Genomic DNA, 23816 nt, shown 5'->3' with positions numbered 1-23816 from the left:
CTGATCTGCAAAATGATAAAATATATGGTTTGGGGGATTGCGTCTAAGAACTACGTGATTTAAACACAGTGAGGCTATTCCCAAGCCGCTATAAACTCATGACCCCTTGGAGGTCATGAACTGATTACTTGGCCCCTCAACTTGACACCTGTTCCTAGACCATTTCCAGAACTTAGGTCACATAGTAGGTGCTCACTAAATGTTTTCTTGGTGAGGGCATGAGAACGACATCTTGTAGAAGTGGTTGAGTTAGAAATTCCCAACCCAAGCATCCCTAGAGCCCAGAGCAGGGCAAGTGCTGGTGGGCCACCCATCCTGTCTGATGCTCCTCAGATTCTCGGATGTGCTGCTGTGTAGACGAGCTGCAGAGCCATGTCAGGTGCAGGCCCTCCAAGTAGGAGTGAGCCCGTGAGCTGACTCGGCTACAGTGCTGCCCGTCTGCCCTGAGCCATCCGTGACACATGCAGCACTACTATTCCAGAAATAGGCAAAGACTCTGTGGTCCCAAGTCGGTTTTCAATCTTTCCTCAACACCCAAGATCACCACAGATCCAGGACCCTGGTGAGGGGATGGTCAGGCAAAACTGCTTTTTGGCTAAACTAGACTTCTGTGCAGGATGGGAGCAAAGCTGTGGAACCACTTGCTGGCCCCACCCTCCTGCTGACTGTGCTGAGCTTAGGGGAAAACTAGCACATCAAGTGAGCCATGCCTTGCAGATTACACTTGTGAACAAAGCCACAGAGGAGTGTTTGAGGTTTGACATGTGCGTCCAGACGTTCAATTAAGTGGTGAGATTTTTACCAAGGCATCCCAATTCTCTACCAAAGTATCTCCCACATGGTCTTGGGTCAGGTTCCCTAGAAACAGAGCCTAAGGTAGGGATTTGGGAGCACATGGGAGAAACCTAAGGAAGTGAGGAAAGTGGAAGGGACTGAGCAAGGATGTGGCCTCAGCTAGGCTAGCCCTAGCTGAGCTGGGGAACTCAGGAGCATAAATTACACCAAAGAGTTATCTTCTTGAGGCAAGGGGCTGGCCTTTTGTGTCCCATGTTAGTCCACCATTGGCTGGCTATCCCATGTAGAAAAGGAGTGTAGGTCTCCTTGAAGGAGAGCCCCTTCAGCTTTGGATAGTTCTCTGGGGAAGGATGCAGATGTGAGCCATTAGCTGCCTACACTCACATGAGCTGGTGGATAGGTGGCAGTTGTACAGGGATGTGGGCAGGGCTCCCAGTGCCTGCTGCACACATACACACAACCTACTGGCAATACTGACTTTTTAGATCCTTCTTTTGATTTTGAACATGAACTTCTTTCAAAATACAGGTACCCTGGAAGGGGGCCAGTATGTCCTGCTGGTTATTGACACATGGAGTAGGCTGGAGTCTCAGTGAATGAGCGTGATCAAAGCCAAAGATGCAGGGACAGATTAATATTAAAATGCCCTTCTTGGTCACTTCTCTTTCAAGATGGCCACATATGTTTATTTCACCCATTTAAATCACCCATTACAGTGATTATAGATGAGTTAATAGGGACAAGGAGGAGAACACGGTGGCAGAAGGGGCATCAGTCAGGAAGAGTCATAATTTTCTGGAGTGAGTGAAGATGGGAAGAGTGTTGGTGGGTGAACCTTATATACATAGAGGAGCTTGCTGTCCATCTACCCAGGGATCCAGAAAGGCTGCCTGGCCAAACCAGCAGTTACAGAAGGGTGCAAGAGTGACAGGTGAGACTGAAATAGGGAAGGAAGGGGGGGTATTAAGTGAAACTTGGTAAGTGGAAGAGTTGACGTTTCACCCCTGTCCTTGTCCCTGTATACTTTAGGCATGCGGAATAGCAAGCAACCAGGCATTTTTCTTCCATAAAGAATTTAATAAACTTGTTGAGATAGTGTGAGTTGGCTGGTTCCCCAGAGGAAAACCTTACCTCTCCTGGGATTTAGAGGCTCCAGTGTAAATGCTAGCTTCCCCTCCTACCATTCACCCAGACACATCCACAGATTATCTAATTAGTCCTTTTGCCTTATTCTTAAATACAAATGGACAGCCAGTGGTGGCAACTGCACCATTGAAATGTGGTATATTGAAAAAGAAACAAAATAAACAACAGAATAACTGACTTAGAAGAAAATAGATTATTTAGGGAATAGAAGAGATTATGTAAATTTGAAAATCACCTTAAAATAAATACAAGGAGATTTAAGAATATATTCTGTCCATTGGGAAATGGTTAGAATTCTATTTTTGAAGGGAAGAAACAAAAAAAGAAAAACGTTCTTAAAAATAACTATGGTTGCAGAAACAAAAATTTAATAGGATAAGAAGATGATGGTAAGAAATCCCCCAGTAAGCAGGGCTAAAAGACACATAGAAAAGATAGCTGAAAGATCAAGTTACAAGGTCCTATATTCAAGTAATAGGAATACCAGAAAAAGTAAACAGAGAAAATTTAAAAAGTTAGAAGAGAGACAATAGAATAAAATTTCCCAGAGGTAAAGGACATTATTTTTTAATTTAATGGTCTCACCAACTTACAAGCAGAATAAACCAAAAATATCCCAGACACATCATTTTGCAGGGTCTCTGCTCCTAAAATTTAAGGAAAATTCTAAATGCTTCCAGGACAGGGAGTACAGGATGGTGATAGTGGGGGATATATGTCAGCTTACAACAGAATTAGAGTCATACTAACTAGACCATCAGACTCCTGATTAGCAATATTAGAAGTCAGAATATGGTGAAATAAAGGCTTCAAATTTCTGAGAGCAAGTGATTTGAAACTAGAATTTTATACTTAGCATGACAGTCAAGTATGAGGTCAAAATACAGTCATTTTCCAGACAAGCAAGGACCATATAGTTTACCTCCCTAGGAACCTTTCCAAGCAAATAATTCGAGATGCATCCAACAAAACAAAAGGGTAACAGCAAATTTAAAAAAATAATGGATCAATTTAGAACATAGGACCAATGAACTTTAGGAAGAATGAAGCCAGCAATAGGCAGAATAACAGAAAGTAACAAAACTTTAGGATACAGTGTAGAAGAAAAATATTTCTTCTCTAAATAAAAAATAAAGGCAATCAGAAACTCTCAGAAAAATAGAAATATGGTCAATATGTCATGGTTCAAACATAGAACAAAATGTCATGGGATTTTGAGCAAGTAGAGGAGTTTATGGAAGAGAAGGACTTTGATACTAGAAATATTCTCCCTTAAGTGAAAGTTGAGTATTCTAGGAGTTGAACTTTGCACTGTGGAAGACGATATGTAATCATGACACTTGTCTTGGTCCTACTGTGATCAATAATCATGTAGCCAAAGTAACATTAGCATTATTTATTGATTTTCAGTATACTATAAAATGCAAATATCCTTAAATTTGACTGTATATAGAGGTAAAAATAGAATGACCAAAGTTCTCTTACTTTCTTAAATTGGTGGGTCAAAAGATATTGCAAAACTTGATGAAACAAGAAATACTACTTAAAATCACAGAAGTCATCAGTGGAGTACTGCTTCTTAAATTGTGGTTGCTCAACGAGCCGTGTCAACCTCTTTTGGGATCTTGGGATAAATGGAAATTCTTGGGCCCCACCCAGACCCACTAAATCAGAAACTCATGGGCTAAGCCCCCAAGCTGACCAGGTGATTCTTTTTTTAAAGATTTTTATTTAATTTAATTATTTATTTATTTATTTATTTATTTGAGAGAGAGAGAGATAGCAAGAGATAGCACAAGTGAGGAGGAGAGGGAAAAGCAGGCTCCCTGCTAAGCAGGGAGCCCCATGTGGGGCTCGATCCCAGGACACTGGCATCATGACCTGAGCCAAAGGCAGTCACTTAATCGACTGAGCCACCCAGGCACCTCTGACCAGGTGACAGCAGCTGATGTTTCAGAACCACTGCAGGAGAGGAGCTAAGACTAATGATTTGCCTGTCAAAATTAGGAAGGCGGAGGAGAGAGAAATTCTTGTCCATTGTGGCAGGAATTCAGTGAGATGTCTAAATCTGATTAATCATCAAAAGAAATATATGTAGACAGGGGTAATAGTGGTTGCCCCTGGAGAGAAGGACTGAGTATAAGGAGGAGTGTGGCAGGGGGTCATTATTTTTTTAAACATGTGATTCTTTGAAATTCAAATGAAAGAAAAATATTGTTCTTAGATTGGAAAGATTGTCCAGGAGTCTGGGAAATATTCTGGGAGAGTGATCCTTGCTTTTTCTCCTTTTCCTGATTAGGTGGTGGGGGGGGCTAATTTAATGATCATCTACCATGTGTCTAACAGATGTTGATGCAGTTTCAGGGGGAGAAAGATTCTGAGAGCAAGGCCCATTCCAGAAAGCAGCGCTGAATTTCAGCCCATGTGTGTATTTATGACAGTTCCACAAAGAGCATCTAACCTCTTTCCTAGGAGAGAATAACATCTTTGGAGAAATTCAAGTCATGATGCCAGATAACATTAGGATTTAAATACTGTAGTGTCTTCAGCTAAAAGGCACTGAGCCCATGTTGGTACAAGGGATTGTGCAGCGGGGTGAACTGCCTCCTAGTGATCCTTTGGAGTCTCGGACTGCCCTCCTGGATGGTGGAGTTCAGGCGGAAAAGCTGCACAGAAAGTGTGTATGCCATGGAGGCAGTGACTAGAGCCTGTGCAGTACAGACTCCCAAGGGATCTGCGGCTTTCTGTCGTGAGTGGACAGGCAGGAGGCCAAGGCTCCCCTCTGCTGGGTAAAGAACAGTGTTCTGTGTCCAAATCCTACTCACACAGGTGCTAACCTGTGTGAGTGAATAATAGTGCAGTTGCCACCAGTGCTGAGAACCTCCTGGAATCCTGGGCACTCTGCAGACCTCTGTAGGACATTTAGCCTGATGAGCATACACTTCACCTTAGAAATTTAAGGCAAATTGGGATGTCTGGGTAGCTCAGTCGATTAAGTGTCTGCGTCTGGCTAAGTGTCTGCCTCTGGCTCAGGTCATGATCCCGGTGTACTGGGATCAAGGCCGGCATCGGGTTCTCTGCTCAGTGGGGAGCCTGCTTCTCCCTCTGCCCCTGCTCGTGCTTTCTCTCTCTCTTTCTCTCTCTCTCTCTCTCTCTCTCTCTCTCAAATAAAATCTTTAAAAAAAAGAGAAGTAGAGACCTACCTCTCCTCAGGGGATATTCAATACAAAAACAAGCAACAATAACAACAAAAAAGCAACTCCTTTTATCCCTTAACCAGAAGAGTATTTAAAAGGAGTGTAATAAATCCAAAAGCAATTCAGTCAGTTGAGTGTCTATTCCATGTAAGACCTTGATAAAAAGAGAAAACATTACTGCCATCAGTGGGCTCACAGTGCAGGAATAATGTGTACAGAGAAGAAAGTGAGATTCAGATTAGTGTGTGCAAGTGTTTCACTCCAGAGACCACTTCCAGCTGAGGAGAAGGTGTTTTGTGGAGAAAGGGAGAATGGGCTGGAGCCAAGGAAGAAGTAGCATTTGGACACTCAAGGCTGGAGGAGTTTGACAGGCTAAAAGAGGAGGAAGGACTGATGGATACTAATGGTCTTCTGTGCGGCTGAATGTCTAGTGTCAGGGAAAGGAGAGGGGCCGTGAAGATTGGCACTGCAGTCATGCGGTCTAAGGCCCTTGCTCACTGGCCATGGGGCCAGACTTGATGCTTTTGGGGATGGGAGACCACTACATCTTTTTGAGTGCGGGGAGATCAGAGACGTGCCTCAGGGAGACTGGTCTGCCTGGGCCTGAGAGGCACTTGGGAGCTCTCACAGCGGCCCCAGGAAGGCCTTGCTCATGAGTTCTTGGAGGTTCAGTGTGGAAGACCCAGAGAGTTGACTAATTATTAGTTCCTCGTGGTCTCAGGTGCTGAGACAGTATGGAACAGAATGAAAGAATCCTGCAAGGCCCCACTTGGCCTGTGTGCTGGGAAAGAAGCAAGGCTAGCATTGGACTTATCACCTGAGGGGCCCTTACCTTTCCCCTTCAGGGGAGCATACCAGTGGCTATGACAGAAACCCTGTCTTCAAACCGTCTACACAGAATAGAGCTTTGAAAGCTCTAATTGTTCTCCGGCTTCCTCAGGAGGCTCCCAAAGACCTGACTGGGGCTGGACTTCCAGGTCGCCCACTGTGTAGACAGATGGCCCCCCGGAGATGTCCACACCCTAACTCCTGGAACCTGTGAATACAATAAACTACATGGCAAAGGAGACTTTGCAGGGGTAATTAAGGTTATGGGCTCTAAAATAGCGGGAGTCATCTGGATTATCCAGGTGGGCCCAATCTTTCTCCAGCTAGAGGCAGAGGAATGAGGTCAGGGAGATGCAAGGGAAGGAGTCAGAGATTTGAAGCATGAGAAGGACTTGATTGGCCTTTGCCAGTTTTAATGATGGAGGTGCAATTTGACAAGGAATGTAGGGAACCTTCAGGGGCCAAGAGAGGCTCCCAGCCAGCATCAGCAAGGAAACCGGGACCTCAGTCCTACAACCACAGGGAACTGAACTCTGCCAACAATCTAAGTAAGTCTAGGAGCAGATTATCCCCCAGAGCCTCCAGAGAAGGGCCCAACCCTTGACACATTGATTTTCGTTTTGTGAAACCCAGAGCAGAGAAACCAGCCCAGCCCTAGAGAGCTGTGAGATGATAAATTTGTCTTGTTTTAAGCTACTGAGTTTGTGCTCCTGCATTACTGCGGCAGTAGAAAATGAACGTGCTCCACGCCCCAGAGAACCCCAGGGCTTCTTTCTTCCCTCGGCTTCTCTGGGGAAGGAGCATAGTCAGGGCCTCCCAGAGTAAGATCAGGGTCCCAGGCCAGGGCAGAATGTACTCACCCAGTGGCATGGGACAAGTCACTTAGCTCCTGAGAGCCCTGCTCATCGCCTGTCACTTGGGGTGCCATCATCTGCTCTGCCTACCTGGGGGTGATTGTGGGACTCTGTGAAGTAATACATGGGGAGCATTGAAATGGTGAGGCAGCATTAGATTCTGCTCTTCCCTTCCTGGGAAGAACAAGTCACCTAGGCTCCGGAAGCCTCTGTCTCCTCCCCACTGAGTGGAGGGGACAAGGCAGCTTCACAGCATCAGTCGTGAGGAAAGAATGAGGCAAACAGTGGGAGCATCTGAGCGGGGCTGGAGGAAACCGTGCTCCACTGAAGCTGATTCCTTTCTGCTGGGGGTGTGTCCAATCTCAGCTGGTCTATGAGTAGGTTCCCTGGATAGGAGGCAGTGACACTATCTAAGGGCTCTGGCTGGTTCTTCATATGGACCTCTTGTGATCTTCAGCACTGGTCCTTGCCTGTCAGGCCCAGAGATGCCGCTGTCCTAGGGGGGATGGTATGGGGATGATCTACACTACCAGAACCTGAGAGCTGGCTCCCCCAGCACAAGCTGGAATGCTGTGTGAATCCCCGCCTCTACACTTCATCTCTGCTGCTGCCACTGTCGTCCAGGTCACCGTTGTTTCTCACCTGGACCAGGTCATTTCTCTTTATAATGCCTGCCACCCCCCTTCCCCCCAGTTTCCCTCTGCCCTTAGAAGAACATCCAGACTCTTGTTAAGGTCCACAGACCCTGCACAGGGGGGCCCTGGCCTCTCCAGCATCATCCAGTGCTAGCTACACGCTGCGCACCAACCACCCTCAAACTCGCCAAACTCTCTCCTGCCTTGGGCCCTTTGCACATGCTGGTACCTCTTGTAGAAAGCTCTTGCTGTGTCTTTCTCACAGCCGGTTCGTCATTCTTCAGGTCCCAGCTGACATATCACCTCCTCAGAGAACCGTACTCCAATTATCTATATTCCCTGACTTAACTATTTGATTCCCTCATGAAACGTGTCACAGTTTATTATTTTGTCTAATTGCTTTTCTGTCTCCCTCACTGGAATGGAGGATCAAGAGGGCAGGGATCTATTTTGTCTCATTTTCTGTTGGTCCCTGGTAGCTGACATAGTGCCTAGCCCTTAGTGGAGGCTCAGGAAATCTATCTCTGTTGACAGCCCTTCTGAAAGAACACAAGGCTAGGGCTTCCTGCAAAGGTTGGACATCATATCAGAATTTCTTTGCTGACAGATTCAGCAAAGCTGTATAATTTTTTAAAATGTGCTTTATGAACTCTCTGGTAATTCCTCCCAGGCAGGAAAGCAAGGTGTGGGATTCAGGGTGATTCACCTAACAACTGTAGTACGTTTGTGCACGCGTGAATGTCCTTTTCAAAAGATAAGATGGAGGAAATATGCTTGGTGAAAGAAAAGGCATTGCCTGTGTTGAGAATACTTACTTTGTCCTCTTTCAAGTGAAAAGTGAGCTGTTTTACTCTAATGTGAATTTTGAATTATGTTGAAGCCATACATTTTTGGGCCTCCATTATGCTGGAAATTGTCACCATCTGTCCCCGCCCCCCCCGACCCCTCGGTGCCTGCATGTGTGGAAATATAGCCCAAGCCTACGAGAACTCACTGTTTGTTCAGCCTGGACATGAGGTAATAGTTTCCCAGGTGAGGTGCCCAGCTGCCTTAAAATGCCAGCTCGAAGGTTTATTTTCATTATCATATACAAAGAGTCTATGGAACAGTACAAAGCTGAGGGGTCCGGAGGATGGAAGAGAGAGAGCATGTCACTACAAACACTGAGACCAGACAGGTTTCAGGGACCATCCATTCTGGGGGGGCGGGGCAGATTGGGAAGTGGTTTGGCCCAGCAGAGGAGGAGGGGTGGTTAGAGGAAGGAGTTTCCACCCCCACCCTAGTCCAACCAGATCACCACCCCACCCCACCCCCACCTTTCACAAGCATCAGCTGCTTGGCATCAGCTTCTGGGTAATCTTTTCAGAAAGGGCACCTCAGTGAAACACATGTGAAAGCCATCTAGCTTCAACTACATGTGAGGAAGACATGTAGTTCAGCCTCCTCACTGACCACAGAAGTCTGGTTACATCTCTGTGTCTCTGGCTTACTCCTCCAACGTTAACCCCAAAAGCAAAGGAGAGGGGACTCCCATCTCTCAAAGGCTGGGCTGTACCAGGTACTGACCTGTGCAGCCTGCAAGCTTTCTTCTTTAGTGCTTCATCTCTGCAACTTACGGAAGGTGTGTTCCGATCCTCCACAACTCTTTGTAAGAGAAAATAGAGGTTTTCCCCCAAATCTTAAGGCCTGTTGGGTTTTCTTTCTTTGGTCCTGCCTTACGGAAAACCTTGCCCGCGAGCCCATGCAGTGTGTATATAAACAAATGAGGGCACGTGTCCAGTGGACAGTCTCTGGCTGGGGAAGAAGCATTAGCCCCTCCCCTGTCATCTTCGAAGGTGATTGAGGAAGTCAGAGGCCAGGCACTTGCTACTTGACGTTGTACCTGGAGCCCCGTCGAGGTGAGGCTCTTGTGGGTGCGTGGAGAGGGGTCTTGCTGGCAGCTTCTCCAGTTTGAGGGTATCTTTCTCCCAATTGCCTGAACCCATCTGGCTCTGAAGCTTTTAGAAATACCGCTAGCATATTCTTCCTTTTCTCTGACGGCACCAGCACCCTTATTGCTGGTTCTGTTTTCTGCCTCTTGTGACCAGTTAGTAGTAGCTGTTTAAAAATTAATTAATTAATTAATTAATTTGAAAAAATAATAAAAATAAATGAGGCATAGGACACAAAAGATTCCAGGGTGAAAATCAAGGGAGAGCATTTCGGGACCTGGGAGGCAGAAGGTCTCCAGGAGCAAGTTTATGGCTGATATTAAAAGGCAGAGGTTGTAGGGGGACGTGAAGTGTGGCCTGTAAAAGGCCAGCCAGGCCCAGGCAGTCCTGGAATCCAGGTGAGCCCAGAGGCCAGGTGCAGCCCCAGGTGGGCCAGCTCAGCTCTCTGCTCAGTTTCTCACGGGGATTGAGCTGGATCATGGGAAAGAAAGGCTGTCTTTAGGCAGAGGGGACTGTGCTATGAACTGCAGGGCCATGGAGAAAATCGAAGGATACCCCCAAACAGAACTTATCACTTCCAGTTTTTCCATAAAGACATGAGGCAAAATCGGTGCTGTGTCTGGTTTAGAGGAAGACCAGCGGGACTGTTGTTCTTCCCATGATTTCAAAATCTAAAAGGATAATTTGTACAGACCGTGATATAGAAGGAATTCTTCCACCTTAATTTTGAGTATTTGTCTTTCATTTATTCCTTTGGACATGATATTTTTTAGAAAGCAACTCTGTGTGTATGACCTGATTTTAAATCCCAAGCAATGAGATATTTCCTTTCTTCATTTGGGCACAGGGCTGAACCCAGAAATCCTGGGACCACCATGAGCTCACATTAAAGACAGTGTTGGATTCTGAAAAAAAGAGCCTGTTGAAACAGAATTGGAAAGAGAAACCTTTTGCACTCGGGTGATGGCATTTACACAAACAATTTTTTAACTCTGTACTAGGTGCTGGGGGTTACAGACATGATTTACATGTGGCCGGGGCCTCTGGGAGCTTCTATGGGACTGTGGGAGGAACAGCAGTTCAGAAATGTACCTCCTGTTGTCCAGGCAGAGACCCTCTGCTAAGTCACATTGCCCGTCAGGAAATGCCTCACTCATGTTAGCTTAAAAATAGCCTTCTTGTTTGGTGCCCTTGGGGTGGGATTTGAAAAACATATATTCCCACCCAGTCCAGTTGTCCTGTTTTCTCAGGCCTCAGCATGGATGTGGTTGCCACAGCAACCCTGTAAACAGTATCTAATCTGTGTCAATGATTATATATATATATATATATACATGTGTATATATATATATTTTTAAAGCAAATATCACTAAGTCCAAGAAATTGACCCTCCTGTGAACATGACAGCTGGAATAGGTGAAGAATCCTACTTCCTGTTAGATCAGAATGAAGATTCCACTGCAGATTTGAGTAGGAGAAATGGGCACCCCAAGGCTTGAATACCTAGACGACTTACTCTCTGAAGTCAGTCTTGACCAGGACAGCCATTGAGCTGCCAGCCTCAAGCCACACATCCCCAAGGCTGCCTTGGCCTTGGTGGCCACAGCATTGGGAAGAAAGCACAGCCCAGCTCCAGCCTCTGTACTCTGGTTCAGAGAGAACTGTAGCTTGAGCTGGATTCTTTGTATTCTTTTGTTTTGTTTTCCTGGCCTGAAGAGAATGAGGAAACCAATAGCCAAATGTTCTAGAACAGGAGTCCACAAACAAAGCCTGCAGGCCAGATCTGGTCTGCTGCTTATTCTTATAAATGAAGTTTACTGAGATGCAGCCATGCATGTTTCTTTACATATTGCATATGGCTGCTTTCACACCACTAGTTGCAACAGAGACCATATGGCCCAAAGCCAAATGTATTTATTAGATGCCCTTTACAGAAATAGTCTGCAGACCCTGTTCTAAAAGAAACAGAGTAAGGATTTGGGGAGAAGGAAAACTATTCTCCATGAAAACCTGGGTGAAGCCCAGGGTGAGGAAGGAGCCAACATGGAAATGTAGTCCATGAGGCTGAGGAGGCCGCTGGGTGTCCCCAAGTCTCTGAAGCCTGAGGCAGGAAACAGTTGTCTCCTGAGAGAAAGGGTTTACCTCTTGTAACCAGAGAGGAATTAAAAGATGGTGGCTTCTCAAATCTGTTTCCATTTTCCAGAAAGCTTCTTCCGGATAAAAAAACCACCTCCAACCAGTAGGTGGAGGCTGGAGGGAGGTGGTAGAGGCCGCTTCCAAGCTGGTGGGACATTTGTCCGATGCGGACAGCCAAGCTTGCGTTTGCCCAGGACACTAGGGAGATGGGGGGCAAAAGTGGGTGGAGGAATTTCTTAGAGGCCCTGGTTGGCACTCAGCGTTGTTCCTAAGAGGAAAATTGGGAGTCTGGCCCATTGCCTTCATGGGGAACCTGTACTCTGTACTTAGTAAAGGAGAAGTAGTCTTGACTTGCTCCTGGAAACTCTATGTTGTCAGCTGGCATTCTGAGGCCTCAGTCTGCCCACTTTCTGCCCCAGAAAGATGCTGTTCAGTTCCTCAGGGAACAATACAGTCATTTGCCCAGACAGATAAATCCAGGTCCAAAGCACGGGAACTCTGAGTTTCAACCTCAGCTTCCCCGGTGCCTGAGGCAAGTCTCTCAACTCCCTCTGCCCTGCTCTTCCTATAAGACAACTGCTTTCCCAGCCTGGGAGGGTCTTTGCCTGAAGCCTGGGCTTATTTTCATTTTATAACTGTGGAAATTGAGTCCTGGGCTAACTTCTAAGCTGGTGCTTTATCTTCTTGGAATAGGTCGTGCTTAATTTTAGCTGGTGAGTGTATGCACTCACATAACATGTGAGCATACATATGTGTGTGTGTATATCCCGTGTGTATACATCAACATACATAAATGGTGGACTCAGTTCTTGTCTTTGTTGGGTGGAAATTTAGCAGCACTGGAAGACCTAAGCCAGTTTCGGGGATAGGTTTAAATAGTAGAGTACAAAGGGAAGGCAGACCAAGGACAATGAGCTTTCACAAAGCCACAGGCTCCTCATCAGGAGGCTCTACACTTGCATGTCGCTGAGGGATAGGTACTACAGCTTTGGCGTTGATGAGCAGTGTATTAGCATTGACCCAGATTGGGGCATCCACCATGGGGCTCCCCATTTCACTGGTCACCCCATCTCTCAGAGCACCACATGGTCCTCCAGTGTTGACCAGGCAACTTCAACATGCCAGGCTCTGGCGACAGGCACAAAGGTGAACAGGACCAATATGGTCCCCATCTTCATGGAGCATCATTTTAGCAGGGGAGATAAACAGGAAACATGTAATGATAAAATCAATTAGTTATGACCGAGATGAGCAGTAGCAGGAGAAAGTGCCCGGAACTACAAGAACTTACAACAGAAGCCTGAGCTCGTGGGGGCTCAGAGATGTGGTTTTGATTTGCTCGTGGAAGGATGAGAGGACACATACTGGGTGAACCAGTTGTAGGAACTGGGGACCGGCTTTGGTGGAGGCCCTGCTCTTCCTGTGGGAAAATGGAAGGCTAGTCTGAGGGGTGGCCAGCACAAGAGAGCCAGAAGACAGCGGTGAGGAGGGCAGGGACCAGGTCTTGTCAGACTGTGTGCCACAGGATGATTTAGGTCACGTCCTTTTCATTACTTCTCACCTGCGTCCCACCCCACACCCAACGTGGGGAACTCAACTGTCCCTCTCGCCTGTAGGGGGAGCCTGTCAGCAGGGGCAGGGCTGGGTATTGTGGGGCCTGAAGCTTATATAATTTGGGAAGAAAGTTCCTTTGAAGAAAAATGTGACATTACAAAAGACAAAGTTAGGTGCAAGGCCTCAGTCAGGGCATGATGGGGAGGGACCTTTAGGTTCAATTTCAAAGGTGAAGCCACCTTTGGTGCTTTTCTGCCATTCCTACCCTCAGAGAACCTGCCTCTCTCGCCTGAGATATCTGTGCAGTCCACATCCACTTCCTCCTGTTCTCTCCTTGCTTGAGATGGCAAACAAAGCACCAGTGTCTTTTATGGAAGTCTTCTGGAAATCTGGCTCTCTCCGTCCCCCCAGTAGTATCCAAAGGAACATGGGAATTTCCTTTTTTTGCCCAAGCCTTCTGTGACTTTCTGCTCTGCCACAATCAAGGCAGGGAATGTTGGCTGGGGCACTTTATTCTTTCGGAAATGTGATGCAGGAATATGAATCTCCACAGGCAGAATTATTCTGTCTGGTAGGTCTAGACTGTCCGTGGGCCAGCGAGTTCACTGGAGTCCGCATTGGCGCTCCGGGAGCTGCCTGGACATACCCTATGCCACGTGTGGGAACAAATCACTTGGCGCTGTGTTCTGTGGTGGGGAAAAACCCACAAACACGAGCAGTGACAGAGGAGACGTTTAATAGTGAATGACTTACAACTAAAAAATGACAACAGGCTCTTCTCTCCAGAATCCAGAATGATCAAAGCCACTTCACAGTAGTGAGGAGTGTCTGTCAGTCTGGAACGCCGGGAGCCTGCCGTCCGTAGATTAGACACGTCGGAGAGCTCCAGACCAGTATGAGGGAGGGACTGGCCAGCCCGCTGTGGAGCGGAGGGGGAAAACCGTAACTCCTCCCCAAACACCGCTCTCCATTCCCCTGCCAGCCTCCACAGAGAGGCCCAGCTCAGCACACTGCACAAGCCCTCTGGACAGAGGGCAGGCTTGGCACACTGATCGTCCGGCCCCAGCACTGGGTGGGGCTTTGGCCATTGAGGTCCAATCTGGGTTAGAGGCTGCCCCCCCACCCTCCACCCCCGAGACGCAGGAAAGTGTCCCCTCAGCCCTGGTGTGATGCCCTCAGCCTAATAGCCATCTGGCCTTTGACTTTTCTCTTTGGAACTAAACATTATAATATCCCATCGCTCAGGCAGAATCCATATCAAAGAGAGATTTTCTGCCTCCCCAAGACAGCAAACAGAAGAAAACGACCACACTATAATCTAAGAATTCTTTACACAACTGGATTATTATTCATGCACATCTGAGAGCATTTAAAGATCCTCTCCAACATGGAAAGGACGCCTGCCAGGTACCCTTCTTGAGGAACCTACTTGAAGAAGCACTTCAGTAGACTGAGACATGAACCGCATAAGGAATGCACTCTGTAGCCAGGCCCCCACTGATGCGGGTTCCCCCCACCCCCGGGCCTGAGGAGGAGCTCTCACTGTGGTGGGGGCTGGCTTTGTGGGAGGGGAGGGCGTGAAGCTTTCACAGAAAGAGTTCCCCCACTGATTTGGAAGCAAGTAGTTGGCTGGTATTTACTCCTTTGCCATTAAATCCTATCCTTCCTCCTGTCTCTCGCCCACAGACCGTCTTTGAAAGGAATTGCCGTTCAGAGGACTGTGCCGCCGACCTGCAGCTCCAGGGTCGGCTGTTGCTCTCCAGGTAACTCAGTGCTCCTTCGGCGACCTTGTTCTGGGAGGCATGTTGGTCGTGACCCCAGCCCTGAAGCCTGAATGTGCAGGTTTCCCCCTGCCCCACAAAGAGGATAACTAGAGTTGGTGGGGTACAACAGTATACAATGGTATTTCATAACCTAAGTATGTGTATTATACAATTTTTTAAAGATTTTATTTATTTGAGGGAGATCAAGCTAGAGAAAGCATGCACACTGTGCAAGAGCTGAGAGGGAGAACTTCAAGCAGACTCCCCCCTGAGCCGAGCAGGGAGCCGGATGTGGGGCTCGATCCCAGGACCCTGGGATCATGACCTGAGCCGAAGGCAGATGCTTAACGACTGAGCCACCCAGGCGCCCCTACAATAATTTTAACAACAGCTATCATCTGGTGGGGATAATTTGTCTTTTATTTCATTTACAGTTCCACATATCTCACAGTTTAGCCTGTATTTCTGATCCCTGTGAGTATTTGTGTGATGGAGTATTTTATACTCACTCATTATATTAGGTTGAACCATAAGAAATTGCCAGTATTTAACTGGGACAGTTCATATGATTCGACTTACTATTATATAAAGATTCTTTTAATTTCTCCCCCCACACAGTTAACAGCGGCATCTGCTTTCACAACAGGTGAAGGTTCTATGGCAGTGGGAGGGGGCGCAGGAGAGGGGCAGGCAGTGCTGATCCAAGGGAACAAGTCTATTGAACAAGTCTATTGTTTCAGGCTTTCCTCCCACAGTACAGGAGGCCCCCAGGCAAAGGTAAACCACACAGAGGCCTTCTGTTTCCTCTCTGCCAGCCTTTTATTCTAGATGTTTTGTAGGATGAAGGTGCTGGTCCTGAATCATTTGGCCACATTTCAGAGAACGGTTTCCTTTCAAGACAGTTCCTTCTGCAAGATTGTTTTAGCTTGGGGGCCAGAAAGCCTCCCCTTACGTTTATTACCATTTCTCAAAAACCGTCCTCACTTTTGATAGTTATTCTCCAAACGCCATACTATGTTCCTTATTTGTAACCATGAGAGTTAAGTTTGGGTGGATGGAAGAAATATCCCATCATGAACCAGTGACTGCACTAAAACACTTAACTTATGTTGATAAATAATCTATTATTCATCAAAGGAAAGTAATACTAAGATTCTTTTTCTTTTGTTTTCATTTATTGGGCAAAAGGTGATAAAACACCTCCCCCTACACACACACACACACACACACACACACACACACACACACACACACTTCTCCAAGCCACTTAAATGTTAATTAGCATCGGGTGCCTGGGTGGCTCAGTTGGTTAAGCGACTGCCTTCGGCTCAGGTCATGATCCTGGAGTCCCGGGATCGAGTCCTGCATCGGGCTCCCTGCTCAGCAGGGAGTCTGCTTCTCCCTCTGACTCTCCCCCCTCTCATGTGCTCTCTCTCTCTCTCAAATAAATAAATAAAGTCTTTTAAAAAAATGTTAATTAGCATTACTTCAACTTAGGACAAAAGTGGTAGATTAAAGTGGCACATGTTTTGCCAAGCTTAGAAGATGACTTCAAACAAATGAAGTGGATATTGGAATTTTAACATTAAGAAGTTCCTGGGCTTTTTAGAGAAACCAGTTCTAAAGAAAGTTCATAAATTATCAGGTCATTACTTTTAGTTTTAAATAGGTCTTCCTAAAAATTGTCTTAGGGACAAAGTAACATAAAACAAAAATACATGAATTTGTTTTGTCTTGAGTCAGATGGTTAATGTTGGGAGTTTGTGTTGGATCAGAAAACTTTGTGTGGTGGGAAAATGTTCACTCACTCCAAGGTTAAATATTAGGTAGGGAAGTTCTTACTGCCCATTGATGGACATAGTCAAGTTTATCTCTGTTCAGTTGTGCTTTTCGTGTATTAAGATAAAAGACCCAAGGCTCGTGGTCAGTAAAGCACCTTGTGGTTAAAACTGCTTCTGCTGCCCCTCAGGAGTGTTGATCAGAACCAGTTCTACTCTGTGGGCCCCATAACTGATAATTTGAGAATGGGTATGGTGGCCGGGACCCAGACCTCCATATGTATCAGCGAGCTGTAGCCACAGAAAAATGCTGCATAACAAAGCACCTCAAAACTCAATGGCTTAAAACAGCAGTCATCTAGTCTCATGGCTCTGCAGGTTGACTGAGGGTTGGCTGGTCCAGGCTGGGTTCAGCTGGATCTTGGCTGACTTGCCCATGCATCTGGAGTTCAGCAGAGGGTAGGTTGGTCTCGGCTAGGGTTCGGGTGACCCAGTGTAGCTCCGCTTCATGTGTCTTTCATTGTCCTGCTGGAACCACTCAGTCAGCATGGGCATATTCTTCTCATGGCTTGGCGACAGTGCAAAGAGCAAGCAGAAACATGCAGTAACCCTTAAAGTCTCAGCTCAGACCTGGTGCACCCTTACTTGAGCCTTGTTCTGTTGGTCATAGCAAGTCATATGACCAACCCCAAAGTCAGGGGACAGGAAAATATTCTGTGCCCCCTTAATGAGAGGAACTGCAGAGTCACACAGCAGAGGGCAAAAGTCCAGGAAGAGGTGAATTGGGACCTATAAGTCAGTCTGCTCTCCCATGTGAAGAAGAGGGCTTGCTCTCTTTCCTGATACCTATAGTTTTCAGGGCTTTTTCAGCCTTTCTGGTAATTCCATCATCCTTGATTCAGACATGAGACCTAGAGACTGGGTAAGGAGGTTTTCTGAATCTCAGAAGCGGTGTCTTTGGACGAAAGCTATGATCCTTCCCTTAAGATGAGTTATTTCCCAGCAGGCCCCTCCCCCCAGTCTCTCAAAATAGCCTTTTGTCTGGATCCCCCATTAAACCTTCATTGTATCTTGGGCCCGTAGCTGTCCCCAAAGGAGTCATCAAAGAAACATTAATTGGTAACTGGATGGGGAGAGATACAAAGTCAAATGGTGGTTTTGGGTACATTGGATTTCCCCAGACCTTCATGTAGAGCCAGACACAAAGTGAGAGAAGGCACAGTCAGTAAACTGCTGGTGGAAACCAGGGTCTGAATTTGGTTGACAAAGGCTTAGTTACTGGAACCAGAACTGAGCTGCTCTGGTTTATCACTGAACTCTATTGAGCCATGATTTCTCCGGGTGGGATGCACATCCCGTGATTGCTCAAATCAGGGAAACACTGGGCACCAGGCTGCAGAAATGAACGGTGTGTGTGCCCTGCTCTCCCGGCATGTGGGAGAGGGCAGCTGGGTGGCGGTGGCACCACCCGGTCAGTGCTAGAAAAGAGGTAGATGGGTCTTCATAGGGCCAGGGAGCAGCTTCCAAGAGGAGGAATAAAGGGGCATGGGGAGGAGAATGCAGGTATTCTGGGCAGAGGGAAAATGTGAGCAGAGGCATGGAGGTGTGGAGGGCTGATGCCCATGAAGATCTGCAGGTGTCTGGGATGAAGAGGAAGGGGTCAGGAGGACATGGTGAGGGATGAGGCAAGACTGAGAAAGAGTGACACGTGTGGGTCATCTGGTCCTCTCTTCCACTCAGCGACAGCCTGAGTTTTGAGTCAGCTGTTCTCCATCCATCTCATTTCCTAGTCCCTGTCACGGGTCCGTGGAGTCCCTTTGTCCTGGCACAGGCGCACCCTTGGCCGTGTTGGACTTACGAGACATGTTGTGTGGATCGCCACCAGGGTGCCTCCCAAAGGACTTCAAAGGGGCAATTTGGACAGACTTGTGCCTTTCACAGTGTCTCTACGTCCTAGCGCTCACGTTAGTTGTGACCCACTATACTGAAAAGTTGAAGCCAAGTGGTAACAGAGAAAGACCCCTCCAATGACTGGGCGGACAGTGCAGGACAAGGTGTTGTGGCTGGAAGCAGCCAAGTACCCACCAGACTGAGGAGTCTTTGTCTGGAGAAGGCAGAGGGAAAGACATCTGGGAGTAATTGGGTCCCCCAGAGTGGCCGGGGATCAAGCCAGGAAATGCTATCTGTGACGGGGACTCATGGATGTTTTGATTTTTTCTCTCCAGAGAGCATGAATTCTGGCAGGCCTGTTGTCTCTTAAAACAATCAAGTCTTTAATTAAACGTTCACAGTCTTTAATGGGTTGAGCCTGTTTCCAAGACACTCCTTTTCCAAAATGTCCAGGAACAGGGATGAAGCTGTTTAGATTGTTTCTATTAAACAGAACTGAAAACTCCCATTTGTAAAATGATGCAACTGTGTTTTGTCTGTCTGAATACTTACAGTATCTAAGACTACATCACATGTGATCAAGATGAAGAAAACGCAATGTAGACTATGGCAGTTGATCTAAAAATACTTACATATATATTTTGATGCCTCCCGTAGGAGACCAGTGGAATATTTCAGTGCCTTCTGGCTAGCCAACTTGAATAATGAAAGAACTCTTCAGGGAATTGAAAAGACACAGTAAAATATTTACGAAGTTAGAAGAACCATCTAGTAGCCACATATAATGGTCCTATGTTGGTAGCCTTTTTTTTATTTAATTTTATTATGTTATGTTAGTCACCATACAATACATCATTAGTTTTTGATGTAGTGATCCACGATTCGTTGTTTTTGTATAACACCCAGTGCTCCATGCAGTACGTGCCCTCCTTAATACCCATCACCGGGCTAACCCATCCCCCCACCCCCTCCCCTCTAGAACCCTCAGTTTGTTGGTAGCTTTAACAAATGCTATTATCACAGTGGAGGTGTGGGGTCAAGTGCATTTCTCAAAATCCTTGGCTGGGAGACAGGTAGCTCCAGCCATGAAAAATCAGCCTTCAAGACAAGGATCGCTGCACCCAGAGAACTATTTAGAACCTGAAACAAATTGTTCTTCTCAAAAGTGGCAAAGTGACCAGAATTATCAACTGCACAGCATATGGCAGAAGTAAAGTCCTGTTTGATAAAGGGGAAGAGACCCCTGTCTATGGAACACCTACCATGCACTGGATGCCCTAGAGAGTCATCAGTATACATAGACACACTGTATCATACCAGCTGTGCAACCTTGGGCAAGTTGCTCAACCTCTCTGTGCCTGTTTCCTCATCTGTAAAACGAGAGAAATAATAGCAACACCTTATTAAGTTATTCCAAGTATTTAATGAATTAAAGCATATATAAGTGCTTCCAAAAGTGCTTGGCATATAAAAGGCACTCAGCAGATGAGAGTTAGCATTATTCTTTCATTTAATCCTCTCAGTGACACTAAGAAGTAAATATTATTACTCTTTTTAGTGGGGAGGATACAGACGCTCGGGGAAGCCAGGTTACTCGCTCAAGTCATTAAAGCCAGGAATGGCTAATTCTGTGTCTTGCTCTCCTCCTGTGCACTAGCCTCACTTGCTGTGGGGTCTGATATCCGCTGGCTCTGGACCAGAAGTACCAAAGCTGGGGACCTTGGGGAGAAAGTCCTCCTCTGTGTGAAAAGTCCCATCCAGAAAGGAGGTGGATGGGTTAAAAAAAATCCATTATCAAGATGGCTTCCCTCCGTCCCCGCTCATGCTCCCTCATGAGCTGTTGGACATGAGAAGCTCTACTCAACAGCTTTTCTGTCTGGAGACTTTTGCTTCCTGTCCTGCTGGGTCGGTGGTGGTCTCTGCATTGAGTCACACATTCTTAATTCATATAGGTTGGATTTTCCTCTCCATGGAGGGCCTCAGATTTGACCTCAAGCTTGTGGCTGGCACATCAGCAGTTTCCTCAAATGTAAAGCTGCCATCATCATTATTTTATGAAGGAAGGTGGGCAGGACCTGATCAGAAACCTGGAAAACTGTTAGCCATTTGATTTACTGTTTTTTTTTCCTTCATTGTCTGTCCCAGATCTGGAAGAAAAATGCAAAAGAAGTTTGTTGATTGGAGCAGCTGGCTTTTTTAGTTGCTGTTTCTGGAATTTCTGGAAACAGAAATGGGTTTTTCGAGGGCTTATTCTTGAAAGAAAAATGAAATGCTCCAGTGAATAGGAGTTTTTGAATGAGTCGAAGGATTGCTCATCCTCACTCCCCTCTCTTGGAATAAGTCTTTGCTTTTGCTCTGATGTGGGTTCCCTAATGGGAGGCAGCAGGTGTGTCTCCCACATTTCAGGAACACATCAAGGCTGAATGGACATGTGGGTGGTCCTTCTGTGGGAGTTACCTAGGCAGAGGGTAGGATTTAGGCCCCTGGGAAGGTAATCAGCAGAGTCAGGCAAGCAAAGAGACATTCACACACTGGGAGGGGTATGGAAGGATGCAGTACCCTTCCAGAGTGCCTAGCTTCTACTCACCTGGCAGGAAGTGACGCAGTGCTAGTATATTCATTTATCTGACAGATAGTAACAGAGCACTGGCTAAGGATATACCAGGCTTGGTGGAAACAAATAGGGACAATTTACTGCATATCAGTAAATGTTGCTTATTGCTGTGTAATAAGTCACCCCAAAACTTCATGCCTTGGAGAAACCACCGTTTATTTATCTCCTGATTCTGTGGATCATCTGTTTAGGCTGGGTTCAGCTGTTTGGGTCTTCTGGTCTCCTGGGCTCCCTCATGGATCTGCAGCCAAGTTCGAATTAGCTAGTTGCCTCTGTTTGTGGTGATTGGCTTATCGTTGGCCAGAGTTCCTCCACTGGCCTCCACATGGTCTCTCATCCTCTAGCAGGCTAGCCCAGGCTTATTCTTATGGTGGGGCAGCGGTCCAGAATCTAGAACAGCAATGCACAAGGACTCATGAGGTCTAGTGTCATTGTCACATTCTGTTGGCCAAAGCAAAGTCACAGGGCCAGCGGGATTCAAGGGGTGGGGAAGTAAATTCTGCTGCCTGATGAGAGAGGCTGCAACGTCACATGACAGGGGATGTGAATGGAGAGAAGCTGTCAGTCAGTTCATCATCCCCAGCTACCACGGTGGATGGCTGCAGCTTCCTCCTGCAAGGAGATGCTAAGGAGTGGTGGAAAACACTCACCTCACAATTGCTGCACCAGAGGGACGAAGGGGGCTGGGGTGTCTGACTCTCAGTCATTGGTTGAGGGCTACTCTGTGGGGTTGGGAGGGTGGGGACAGTTAATTCCCTGGCACCGCCAGCCTGTGACAGCAACCTTGTCTGGTTCTAGAAAAAGACCCTTGGATACGAAGATGCAAACACTGGCAGCTGGAAGTCAGCAAGAGCATTAGGAACAATCTGAGGGAGGTGGCAGGGGCATGGATTATGTCTGCTACACCCACTTTCTCAAAGAATCTCAGTTGATGAATGTACTCTGGAATTTCTAACAGGAGTGTTAAAGCACCTTTTGACCCCAAGGCTTCTTCCCTTTAAAACTTACTGAGAATGCTTTCTTTCCATGTTTTGCCAAATACCCAACATTCTCCATTACTATGGTAACTTTATTTCCTATTGCATTTGTTTGTATCTTATGCCTTTGCCCCTTCTATAGCCAACATAACCACCTATTGCCCACATGCTGAAGAGCATTTGGTTTTAGGGCAAACCTATGAGCCAAGTACAGGGCTGAGAGCTTTGTCCCCATTTTCCTGAGGGCAGCAGGAAAAGCAGGTAAGGGATGTGTCCACAGCACATCCCAGGTATCACATCCCAGGTGGAGAGGATAAGACCTCTGGCCCCTCCGCCATCCTGGGAGGGACCTGAGTGGAGCCAGGCCAAGCAGCTGTCTTTTTTGGGAGCCCTGGCTCCAGCCCAGGCTGGGGATGAGCACAGAGGCTGACTCTGTGGTTCTGAGATGCCCTCTCTGTTGTCCTACAAAGTAACTCAGGCAAGGTAACAATAAGCCCAGCTTGCAGGGGTTCATGGTTGGTGGTTTGCTGGAAGCCATAGCATTTCAGGTGTAGAATGGGAAGCTGATAGGCAGGAATTGGAGTCACTTATCTGAGGTCCAAAAGAAAGTTACATGGCAGTGGCAGGAAAAACACCTGCTGGTAGATTCCTGAGTCCAAGTCCAGTACCTCAGCCATTAGACCCATGGCCTGTGTCTTTAAATAGCCATGGCAGCTTGGGGAACCTGCCTATCTCTGACGCCCACTATGCCACTAACCAAGTGGAAATGACTTTAGGAACTTCCTTCCTATCTCTGATTTGATCTGATTTGTGGTTTCCTAAAGGGCCTACCAGTCTCGGTGTGAGGTTGGGTACAGTGGGCCATCACCTGAGGAACTGACTGTGTTCCCTTGTTAGGCAGATTGAAAACATGGAGGGGAGGTCACTTCATTTTCTGGCACCCCCCCCACACACACACACATGAGCAGCAGAAATCTATCCCAACAAATACTGGATTTCAGGGACAGCCTTCCCCCTGCTGATTAGACCTGGGGATTGTCCATCTGGATGGTGAGAGGATGGGGAATCCATAAAGGAACGTGGAAAGCAGGGCTGCGGAGTAACCATGGCAACCACAGAAGCCACTGGGAACGTGCCTACCCGTAACCCACCTCCCTCCTGAGCGACCTGGGGAGTCTGGGTCTACTTCACGGGTGTACCTAATAAAATTTTATTTGGTAATATTTTCCTTCGCTTCCAAATATAGCCGACCATTGGAGGTTTTATGTGTAAGCATCTTTCCAGCAGGGTCAAAATGATATGGCTGTTACTTTCCTTCTCCCTGGACTTTTAAACCAAGAAAAGGAGCTACGAAGAGAAGGTAGCAACTAGACCCCTCACTTCTCAAGTCGAGAGCAGACTGGGAACCACATCCTGTTTCTTTGCTAAGATGTTTGCAGTTTATTCATTCTGTGGCTGGGTCAATGGTCTCCTGCCACCGTTACTAGCCTCACCCATCCCAGAGCAGACTTTTATTACTGTAGGAAAAGCCAGATTCCAAGGACACGCAGTTGTTTTGTTTTCCGAAGTAAATCTTCCACACATACTTTCCTTGTTGTCTTGCACACACCCCCTCGTTAGCATCTTTCCCAAGTTTGTTCTGGCCCTGCCGCTCTCCGCAGATGAAAAACCCAAGACAACTGTGGCTGAGGAGGAATGATCCTTTTGCTTTGTCCCCA

General features: G+C 46.9%; 1 protein-coding gene across 6 annotated transcripts in view; it reads left to right on the top strand.

Moving 5' to 3' along the window:
- The window catches only part of ITGA9 (integrin subunit alpha 9), a 339913-nt gene that overhangs the window by 176083 nt on the left and 140014 nt on the right, over window positions 1-23816 (top strand). For all 6 annotated transcript variants that reach the window (XM_073902077.1, XM_025884438.2, XM_073902092.1 and 3 more), the window contains exon 17: window positions 14763-14839. In XM_073902077.1, coding sequence (XP_073758178.1) covers window positions 14763-14839 — 77 coding nt within the window. The remainder of the gene's footprint in view (window positions 1-14762; window positions 14840-23816) is intronic.

Source organism: Callorhinus ursinus, unplaced genomic scaffold (assembly GCF_003265705.2).
Source record: "Callorhinus ursinus isolate GAN/ISIS: 27379988/994484 unplaced genomic scaffold, GSC_fseal_2.0 scaffold1, whole genome shotgun sequence".
Classification (NCBI taxonomy): Eukaryota; Metazoa; Chordata; class Mammalia; order Carnivora; family Otariidae; genus Callorhinus; species Callorhinus ursinus.
The sequence above is the reverse complement of the archived record's forward strand: the minus strand, read 5'-3'. Positions and strand labels throughout refer to the sequence as shown.